Genomic DNA, 11,947 nt, shown 5'->3' on the forward strand with positions numbered 1-11,947 from the left:
AAAATGATTTATTACCCATTTCTATGGTAAAATACCTTCTTAGTTGTTATAACTTAGGATCATTTTGACATTTTTATTGTTAAAACACGTGTAATTTGAGACATTGATTTGATTTAGAGTGGTTTGAAGATGATAATAGTTTAAAAACCGACAAAAAAAACTGGGAAAACGAAATATTTATAATAAAACTAATATTTTCAAGCTAAAAATAACCCGACTAAACATTAAATGCAAAATAAAAGAAAATCGTTTCTCAGTATTATATGTTCAATAATTTTGTAACAACCTTTTTTACATAGCCATTATTCAAAGGTGGTTTTTTAAATTTAAAACACTTCTTTTATCTTACCACTTAAAAGTTAAAAAAAATGTTAAAATATTTTAAAATTTTAAAAATAATTTAAAAGTTAAAAAATGAAACCATTATGATAAATAAAAACTTAACATATGGATGTATATATATGTATATATGTATATGTATATATATATATATATATATATATATATATATATATATATATATATATATATATATATATATATATATATATATATATATATATATGTATATGTTGTTGTTTTGATGATGTAATAATAATCAATTTTTTCGATTTGAGAGTGATCAATATAAAGTGAAATAATCACAAAATAGATCAATAAATAAATAAAAAGGTAAGATGAAAAAAAAAAAAACTTTTTACGGTACTTAAAGTTTCATGCCGTTTGCGGCACTCATCAGCCATATATTTAAATCAAGAAAAAACCGTTCAAAAATACAATTAAAAAACTGTTACAAAATTAAAAAAACAATGGAATGAGTTCTGACGTCAAATAATAATAATAGTAATAATAATGACAATAATAATTTTTAAGTACCGTAAAAAGTTGTTTTTTTTTCATCTTACCTTTTTATTTATTTATTGATCTATTTTGTGATTATTTCACTTTATATTGATCACTCAAATCGAAAAAATTGATTATTATTACATAATCAAAACAACAATATTTTTGCTCCATACGTTGAGCACTCTAATCAAGTCGCATATGTGATGGAAAAAATAAACTTTGGATATTCAGTCAAGAACATTCCGATACCATCCATTAAAGACTTCAAAATACAGTTATTGGATAAAACTGAAACATTAATTAAAAAAATGCGATGGAAAGCTTTTTTTTTTTAAACAAGAGTTCAAATAGTAAGAACAATTTTTATTATAACTACGGATTAAAAACATCTAATCATCCAAAACAAATTACAGAAATGATAGCTTTTGAGAATGAACTCATTGATCTTGTAAAACACATTAAGTTTCGAAAGGTGCACAGCAGTTTCCAAAATAAATTAAAAAAAGATATAAACAGTATTCGAAAATATAACCTAACTTATACGTATGCTGATAAAACGACCAATCTTTACAATTTATCTAAGAACGATTACAACCACTTGTTAAGAAATGCCATCACTTCAAACTACAAATTATCCAACTCAAACATAATAAATAAAGTAAATTTAGAAGGTAAACTTTTTTTGAAAAATCATGAAGTTTTCTATAAAATTGACATTAACACATCTTCCGATTGTTTTATCACTTTAAAAGACCATAAAGATAATTTTGAAAACAATCCGACTGTCCGTTTATTGAATCCTGCTAAAAACGAGGTTGGTAGAATTAGTAAAGATATTCTTTCTAAAATTAATACAGATCTAAGAAATATATTACAATTAAATCAATGGAAAAACACTCGAAATGTTATCGATTGGTTTAAGGCCATAAAAGATAAATACCTTTATAAATTTTTAGTTTTTGATATTATCGACTTCTACCCTTCTATCAGTGAAACACTTCTTAAAAACTCTATTAATTTTGCGAAGCAACACCTAACATTAAATAAAGAAAACATATCACTAACTTTTCATGCAAGAAAGTCTTTGCTTTTTAATAATGATCAAGTTTGGATAAAGCAATCAAGTGGTTTATTTGATGTTTCCATGGGAGCGTTCGACGGTGCAGAGGTTTGTGAGCTGGTAGGAATATTTCTTCTTTTTCAAATTTCAAAATTTTATAACAAGCTTGAGGTTGGTTTATACCGTGACGATGGCTTGGCAGTTTTTAGTAAAAAAAGCGGCCCTCAAATGGAAAAAATAAAAAAGCATATTGTCGAAATATTTAAATGCAATGGCTTAGGGATTTCTATACAATGCAACATGAAAATTGTTAACTACCTTGACGTGACTCTAAATCTTAGTGACTGCACTTTTAAACCTTATTTCAAACCTGATAATACATTAAATTACATTCATGCTGATTCAAATCACCCGCCGAGTATATTAAAACAAATACCACGTTCGATTGAACTTAGATTGTCTACAAATTCATCTAACAAAGAAATATTTCAAAATACTATTCCTCTATATAATGAAGCTTTATTAAAGTCTGGTTATAAATGTAGTCTAACATATAATCCTATAACAATATCAACTCCAAAACGGAACAGAGCCCGCAACATCATTTGGTTTAAACCTCCATTTAGTAAAAACGTTAGCACCAACGTGGGAAAATGTTTTTTGAAACTTATTGACAAACATTTTCCTAATAATAATAAACTGCATAAAATCTTTAACAGGAACACAGTCAAAGTTAGCTACAGTTATATGCCAAGTGTAAAATCTATTATAAATTCACACAACAAATACATTTTATGCAACAATACAAACCTTAATCAACAGGACTGTAACTGCTATAATAAAAATCTCTGTCCGTTGTTTAATAAATGTTTAACAAGCAACATTGTATATCAAGCAACTGTTACAACAGATAATCTTGATTCATCTTCTAATAAAAAACCTACATAGGGATAAGTGAGACTCCTTTTAAATTAAGATACGCTAATCATGTTAAATCGTTTAACATCTCTAAATACAAAAATGATACTGAACTCTCAAAACATGTATGGAAGTTAAAAGAAGCTAATTTAGTCCCTATAGTTAAGTGGAAAATTCTCAGGCGATGTAAAGCATATAATCCAACATCCAAATCTTGCAAATTATGTCTCACCGAAAAATATGAAATTCTATATTATAAAAATAGTAATTTATTGAATAAAAGGAGTGAGATTGTTTCTAAGTGTAGACATAGAAACAGATTCCTTCTTTCCCAATATGACACTAGCGATTAAAAAAGATGTTTTTCCATATTATTAATAATATTATTATTATTGTCATTATTATTGCTATTATTATTATTTGACGTCAGAACTCATTCCAATGTTTTTTTAATTTTGTAACGGTTTTTTAATTGTATTTTTGAACAGTTTTTTCTTGATTTAAATATATGGCTGATGAGTGCCGCAAACGGCATGAAACTTTAAGTACTGTAAAAAGTTGTTTTTTTTCATCTTACCTTTTTATCTATTTATATATGTATATGTATATGTATATATATATATATATATATATATATATATATATATATATATATATATATATATATATGTATATGTGTATATATGTATATATGTATATATGTATATGTATATATATATATGTATATATATATATATATATATATATATATGTATATATATATATATATATATATATATATATATATATATATATATATATATATATATATATATATATGTATATATATATATATGTGTATATAAATATATATATGTATATATATATATATATATTTTATAAAAATTTCAAAATTTACAATAACTTACAATAAACATGAATAAAATGTAGAATGCAACAGTAACAAAATTGAAAGCAGAGAGACTAGATACTTTTTTCATCATGCATAAGGGAAGCATGGCAAAATTTGATATCACCATTAATATTGCACGTAATTTTGGAGAATTCTAATGGCAAAAGTTGATTATAAATAAGCTTAAAGTAAAATATATTTATAATAAATATATTTATAAACATCAAACCTGAATACCAACTAAGTTATACACAACAGAGGGTGCAAGATCCCCAATTACAATTTGATAAGAAATTAATATTCCTAAAACCAAGCCAATTGTGCTAAAAAAATTGATTGCACTCTTGGTTCATTTTTATAAAAATGAATTATAGATATTATATTCAATAAAAACACAAATATTCTTCTTCTTATGTGCTATATTTAATTATAGTAACAGATAAATACTTTTAATAAAAAAGTAAGGAAATAATCAAAACAAAAAGAAAGAAAAAAAAATCAAAATAAAATACCAAAATTCAGTGGCAAACTTTCCAATGGGTCCAATCAAATGAAAAGCTGAAAAAAGTTTTTAAAATTCTAATCATTACAAAATTTTCACAATGTAATTTAATCAATAAAATTGATTTTTATAATTTTCACAATGTAATTTAATATATAAAATGATTTTTATAATTTTCACAATGTAATTTAATCAATAAATTGATTTTTACAATTTTCACAATGTAACTTAATCAATAAATTGATTAAACTACAGTGAAATTATGAAAATCTGGAAATGTTTTCTGAGTGTACTGAGTCATAAAACTCAGTACAAAAGAGTATCACTGATATCATTATTTAGGTAATCCTATTCTAATTTATAGTCAACTTTTATTGCAGGAAGAAATCAAACAAACATTAGCTTCTTTAAGCAGTACATAAATTTGCAGTTTGTCTTAATATGACTATAACAAATCTCATGGAGCTCACACATGATTCAAAACTGTTTCATAATTAATGTGTTGGAAAAGTATTAGGTTGGCTAAAAAGTAATGAACTATCCATTAATGAAAGTCCATAATTAATCTTCAACGAAACATGTTTCATCATTGCCTATGACCTTTTGTTTGCTTTCTTATCAAAAAATCTTTCACTGTGCAGCCTGCTGTTTAGTGATAAATTTATAAGATACTACAATAGATATTTCAATAACTTTATAAAATACTACATTAGATACTTCAATAACTTTATAAAATAAAAACAAAAACAAGAAAATGATGTACACAATCAAGATCACCTTGGGAAAAGAACCATACCTGTTTTTGTCAAAACAAGATGGAACTCAACCTCATTTTACTGTGCTCACTATTTTCTTACTTCTGATACTAATATCTTCAACAACAAATCTCTAGTTTGTTTTTATATGAAATACAAAATACTTTCAAACAAGTATTTTGTATTTCATATAAAAACAAAGTCTAAAAATTCATTGAAAATATAGTAGCATTTATCTGGCCTAGCTGCCAACTTTAAGTCTTTGTTATACCTCTTACAAATGCAACTATATTCACTGCTCAAGAAACCTATCATTATATACATCATTGCTTCACAACCCAAAACTTAATCACGCATGACTTGTCATTTAAGAAAGTCACATTCTTTCACTGTAACTTTTTTTATGCTTGAAAAAATTTTTATTCATCTAGTTTTTCCTTCAAACCTCAAAGCTTTGAAATTTTCCAGTCTTCACGTTTTCCTGACTCATAATTTACAATCTTCAAGTTTTCTGTCAACCATTCCCTTGCTTTTTAACTCTATTCTTTGTTTTCTAGTAACTCCTAACAAAACAGTGGTTTACAATCTCCAAGTCTTCTGACAACTGCTTTCTTTAACTCTTACTTTTTAGTAACTAAAATACTCAAATAGTGATTACTTGCAGCCTTGTTGAAATTAAACTTGTTAAAACAAAAAAATAATTACTAAATGATATTAGGCATTATATAGTAGTTTTGGTATCATTTTCATATGTTTTGATAGTTGATTAAGTCAAGCCATATCTTAAGTGACATATTTTGCACATGCTGCCTAATCAGGTAGGTTGTTCCATGTTAAAACAATGTAGTACCATTTAGATTTATTTATGCAAGGAATTTAGTGTTAAACAAGCACACACAATTAGATATTTTTTTAACTCAACATAAAACAAATACCTACACAGATATCTAAACAAGATCATTAAATTAACAAAAAAATTGTTGTGTGAACTGTCAAAGTAGTGTATAACTCTCTCAACTTATTTAAAGCTCCTAAAAACTAAAGACCAGAAATAAATATTTTATGTACTTTTAAAACATGAGTCCTTTACGTTGCTTCATATCCCTGCTTCTCAGAATCAAGTAATATTTTGTATCTTTAAATTTTTAAATTAAAATTTTTTAATATTTATTTTCTAACATTTTACGTGACTATAAAAATAAAAAAATACCTATACTCTCATAAGATGATTGTCGAGTAAAATTTGCAGTGCGCAAAAGATATTCACAAGTCACTTTTGTAACATATCCGCAAAGAAGAATCATAGAAATTGACAAAATAATTCCACACTAAAATTTAAATATGTAAATCAGTCTAAAAATCAGTCTTCAAGAGTCGAAAGACCAGAATAAAATAAAAAATTTTAATTCTCCATTAAAATTTAAATGGCTTTTTAATTTTCTATTCTTTCAACATTTTATAGAAGAGTTTTTTGTATTTTGAAAAAAATAAGAACTTACACAAATATATATACACACATTATGCATGTTTATGTATATATTCTTTGCTGCCATAAAAATATTAAGTGAAAATAATGATTGTAAATTAAAAGTGATGGGAATGTGAAACCCTTCCTCCCTATTGCATTTATAGTTCTTTTAATAGATATTTATTAACAAGATATCCTCTCTAGATTATATTTAAGGAGACTTTTATAAAGAATAACCTCTTAATTGAATGATTACTTAAGATAATTAGATTAGACAGATCGCATTTTAAAAGTAACTTTAGAAAGGTAAAATTTTAAATATTCCACAGAGGTGTCATAAAAGTTATTAAAGTAATTAAGTTAATATAGCAGATGGTTTGAAGCCTTTTTACTAATGATGTACCGATTATACATTTGTTGTCAATGCCAATGAATAGAAAAATCTAATGCTGATACCAATTAATTCACTAATGATTAAAAATTTAATACTAACAATAATACATAACAAGTAAAAGTCCACATAAGAATCTCTTTGTTACATCTTTGAGCATTGGCAGAACTGAAGCAACTCTACAGTTATTTGCTTAGAATGCATTAGAATTTGCATAATATTTACAATTGAGTCAGGTTCTCTAATAATTCAAAACATGACTATTATATATCTTGAAATATTAAACATTAAAAACCATTTAAATTCAGCTCATTTTTAGATATCAGTGTTGATTGCTATATCTTTTGATTCACAAAAGCTCCAATATTTAGCCTGACCATATACTTAAGTATCTGTTCACTAAATTGTTGTGAAATCAGGTTTGAAGCTGAAAATTCTTTTGAACACTATTGTTTAGCACCTCTTCAGTTAATACTTTGTTCTTTAGCGATTTCCTTCTTCTCAAGAATGCACTTTTTTTGATGTTATTACTAATCATTTTGACTTTTTCTTTAATTCATCTTTGATTCTAGTGACCACACTCTTTATGTCATCCCAGAGAAACAGTTTAATACATTTTTAGACATCTAAATAATTTCAGCTTTCATTGCTTCAGTTATTTCTTACTAAAACTCTTTGGACAGCTTTCCTATCACAGTCTTATAAAAGTGTTTTCTGGAACTTTTTTTAATACTCTTAACAAGGGCTTAACTGAATTTTAACTATTTAACAAGTTCTTAACTGAATTTGTTTTTGTGCCAGTTGGAAAATAGCAACTGTTGTTCCAATTTTAAAAAAAGTAGAAGATTGCTGAGACTCACATAATTATTGCTCAATCAGTCTTCTTACTACTATTAGTAAGGTCATTGAGTTTTTAGTTACCGAACTTAATTACTTAATTACTAAACTTCTAATATCTCAACTTGAGTCTAACAACTTACTGTGACAACCGATGCAGATTTCAATTCTTTTTTTATGCTTTTGACTTGTTAACCATTACAAAAGAAAATTTTATTATCCATTAGATAAAAGCATTTATGCAATAACTATAAGTTAGATCAGAATCAGGATCATCCCAATCACCCTGCTACTGGTATCATGTAAACCAGTATTACCTGCCCCATGCCCTGCCTTGTAGGCTTGCTTTTTTAGGCAAAGACTAGGAGAAATAAACTTTGACTTAAAATTCCCCTGCCTTCAGGCACTTGATTGAGTAAAGACTAGAGAAGGTGTCTCAATAAAAATACTCTTCTTGAGCAGACGTTAACTACATCCAGCTAAAACTCCCCTGTCTTCAGGCTCTTAGTTGAGTAAAGGCTAGAAATGGTTACTTGATAAAAAGACTCATCTTGGACAGATGTTAAATGCATCCAGCTACTGCCTTGTAGAAGACTTTTAGGAAAAGACTTTAGGGTTAAGTAGTATAACTCTGTTGATTAATCTTGCACCTCTCTTTCATCTAGTAGGCTGCCATAGATGACCCTGATTCTATCAACAGCTGTAAAATATCAGAGTATTAACAGTGCCATATTGTGCATAGATGGTATCCCTGTTAGTGCTTTTGGTGTGCATTGTTAAGGCCACATAAGAATCCCTAAGTTACAACTCTAATTTAATTAGCAGCACTAAAGTAGCGCATTGCTTGGGACGCCACTCTTTTTATGAATGAATCAAGTTTTCTTTAACTTAAACTATGCCCAAAGTAACCAAAAATATTAAAAATAAAATCTATCGTCACTACCTAACTGTTTCCATACATCTTTCGAAAATATTCATAGTCTTTGAAGTAACCTTCCATTAGTTAAATCTTAACTCTAGCAAAATTTACCAGACCTGCTTGTCCTTTATGAGACTGATTTCTCAGTATTGATGGGTACTATCCTTTGATTTGCAAAGACTCTAATACTCACATACTTGGCTTGGGGTATACAAATGCATCAATTCACTTATCTGTCAAGAAATCAGGTTTGAATCTTCTGACCATTTTTTTGTGTGCTTCCGCTTATCACCTCTTCACTCTATCACCTTATGCTTTTGTTCTTTATCATTCTCCTTCTTTTTAAGACTGCACTCTTTTAGTAACTTCTAATCATATTGACTATGTCCTTTCCCTTTATCCCTCTAATAATATTGTTGTTTTTGGTCCTCATCAAATTGAATGGATTGGCTCTAATACTACTTACCATGTAAGTTCTAAAGCTTGATTTGTGTGTTTTCTTTTTGGTCTCAACTTAAGCTTTGTTCTACTGTATGGTTTTCACTTTTGGTGCAGCTGCTATATCTTATCACAATCATTTTTTTGCTATATCTTATCGTAATCATTTCATTCTATTTCAAAAGAAAAACTCTCTTGAGAAAAAATGCCTATTTATTATTGCAAGAAATCAATGTAAAAAGATGCTGTCTGATGCTAAGCTCCATTATTCTCAGTTTACTAAATCTCGTATCTTATCTCGGAAGTTAGGCTCTAGAGACTTTTGGAAAATTTTCAACAGTGGCATTAACAAAGTTGAACATTTCAACTCTAATTCTTGGGCCTAATCTTTTAATATCTATTTTAAGGACAAGGCAGAACTACTTGCTTTACGTCTAATTTGACTCTTGAATCTAATAGCCATATTTTTCTTACCATTCTTGCCATAGTTTTACAAAAGTGTTTTCTAGAACTCTCTTTAATTCTCTTCAGTCTATTTAATAAGTTCTTGACTGAATCTTGTTCTCCTGCCTCATGGAAAATTGTGTCTGGGATTCTAATTTTTAAAAACTCTGGAGAACATTCTGACTCCTCCAAATATCATCCCATCTCTAATATTAGAAAGGTTTTTGAGTTTTTAATCAACAAATTTCAAATGTCCCAATTTGAGTCAAATAACTTACTCTCTGACAATGAATATGGTTTCTGATTTTCTCTATTTATGGCTGACTTGCTAACTGCTCAAATAGAAATATTCTGTTGTGCATTATGTACTATTGGGGCTTTAGGTATATAACAGGCAATTGCTCTTAACATACTTTAAGCTTTCAATAGAGTTTGGCATGCTGGTCTTCTCCATAAGCTTGGTTCATATTAGTGTATATGGGAAAATATTTAAGAGTATCAAATCAATTTTTAGAGTTTCTTTAAATCTCTTACTCTCTTTCTTTTAATTTATATTTTAAATCCTAGATTGTCAAGAAAAAGCAGACAACAAACATCCAAAAAAGTCACAAAAAATATCTGCAGAGAATCAAAAAGTATAATAGTTCTTAACACTTTTGTCAATTTAGAACTTTTGCTCCGATAAACTTGCCACGTGTGTTTCTTTTTATTCTATAGGAAATAATTACTTTAATCTAAACCAGTACTATGTTAGTGTTTTAAAGCCCAAGATCTTTGTATACAAAAATTAAAATAGAAAAATACATTTCCATAGATACTGCCTAAAAATTTCTTCTTTATATCAGAGTTAACTTTAAGAGAGCTAAAATTTTCTTTGAAAGCTACTAATACATAACGATAATGATTTTACTTTTCAAGACTTTAAAGAGATGATTTACAGAGATAACCAAATAAATAAAAACAGAGAAAAAAACTCAGTTAAAAAAAACAAAAACATTTAACTCTTTTGTGACGGAGTTAAAAACAGCTATATGACTGCTCATAAAGTAATAAATTTAAATCAGTTAAAAAAGTAAAAAAGAAAAACTCCAGGATTTCACAAATAAGACCTTTTTTTTTTTTGTCAGAAAATTGACTTTCAGGATATTAAAAATTTTAAAATATTTTCCATTACCTTGGTTATGAAATAAACAAAAATATATATATATTTTTTTTGTAACCTTAAATAAAGGAGAAATTCATAGACATAATGTTTTTGATACTAAATAAGATAGCATTTATAGTGGTGATCAAACAAAACAAAACAAAACACAATTGATAATCTAGTCAAAAGATGTTTAGCCTTTCATATAGACACCCAAAAACAGGGTACTTCCCCATAATAAAAAATAGTTGATAAAACTGATTTTTAATTTCATTGTCAGAATCCGTATTTGTGTCAGTAAATGGTTTTTCATAAACTTTTTTTCAGTCCTAACTTCTATGTTCAAGTCACTGTTTGCTTGCTTCTCAGACGCAAAAATATACCTAAACAATATTTTAGACTCACAATTTTTACACATTTTTCTTAATTGCAATCTACAAACTTAAAGCGATCTATAAATGCAATTAACAAACGATTTTTAAGAAACATCTAAGAACAGATCTGATAAACCACAGTGTAGGTCACTTGTCAGGAAAGGGTTAATGATGTATAACTAATTAAAATAAATTTAGGTTATCATTATTTAAAAATCAGTAGGTAAACAATAATTATATAAAAATATACCAACTTCTTTGAAACAGTAAGGTAATGCTAGCAAACTGACTCCTAGAATTGCATTTGCAAAGTTAAACACCCACTGAACACTTGCCATTCTGTAATTGTTACATTTGTTTTAAATATGCAATTTAGTATATCTCATTGTTCCAAACCATATTTTTAGACAATCATTTTCCCCTGAATTATATATATATATATATATATATATATATATATATATATATATATATATATATATATATATATATATATATATATATATATATATATATATATATATATACGCATATATATATACACACGCATATATATATGTAAAAACATAATTGAATTAATTATTACAATAAAAACAAAAGTCATATTTTAAAAAAATTCAATTTTGAAACATAAAAAACTTAAGTTTATAACAACTCTAAAAAATTAATCACATAGTTATAAGAGAACAAAATAACAAATAAAAAAGTGACTCCATAATTGAAACATGTTCTATAATAAAATTTTTTTCTTTTTCATTTTTAATTACATATATGTATATATATATATATGTATATATATATATATATATATGTGTGTGTGTGTGTGTGTGTGTGTGTGTGTGTGTGTGTGTGTGTGTGTGTGTGTGTGTGTGTGTGTGTGTGTGTGTGAGTATATATATATATATATGTGTGTGTGTGTGTGTGTGTATATATATATATATATATATATATATATATAT

The 11,947-nt window shown here is 26.7% G+C and overlaps 1 protein-coding gene across 2 annotated transcripts in view; it reads right to left on the reverse strand.

Moving 5' to 3' along the window:
• The window catches only part of LOC100207924 (putative sodium-coupled neutral amino acid transporter 10), a 31,865-nt gene extending 20,446 nt beyond the window's left edge, over positions 1–11,419 (reverse strand). The window contains exons 1-5 of one of the 2 annotated variants that reach the window (XM_065803035.1): positions 11,243–11,419; positions 6,184–6,301; positions 4,229–4,274; positions 3,946–4,039; positions 3,733–3,870 (exon numbers count right to left, since the gene is read on the reverse strand). In XM_065803035.1, the coding sequence (XP_065659107.1) occupies positions 3,733–3,870; positions 3,946–4,039; positions 4,229–4,274; positions 6,184–6,301; positions 11,243–11,326 (480 nt within the window). In that variant the 5' untranslated portion in view covers positions 11,327–11,419. Of the gene's footprint in view, positions 1–3,732; positions 3,871–3,945; positions 4,040–4,228; positions 4,275–6,183; positions 6,302–11,238 lie in introns of both variants that reach the window. The other variant, XM_065803036.1, reaches the window with a different exon arrangement.
• Between the last annotated feature and the right edge of the window lie 528 nt (positions 11,420–11,947).

Source organism: Hydra vulgaris, chromosome 08 (assembly GCF_038396675.1).
Source record: "Hydra vulgaris chromosome 08, alternate assembly HydraT2T_AEP".
Taxonomy (NCBI): domain Eukaryota; kingdom Metazoa; phylum Cnidaria; class Hydrozoa; order Anthoathecata; family Hydridae; genus Hydra; species Hydra vulgaris.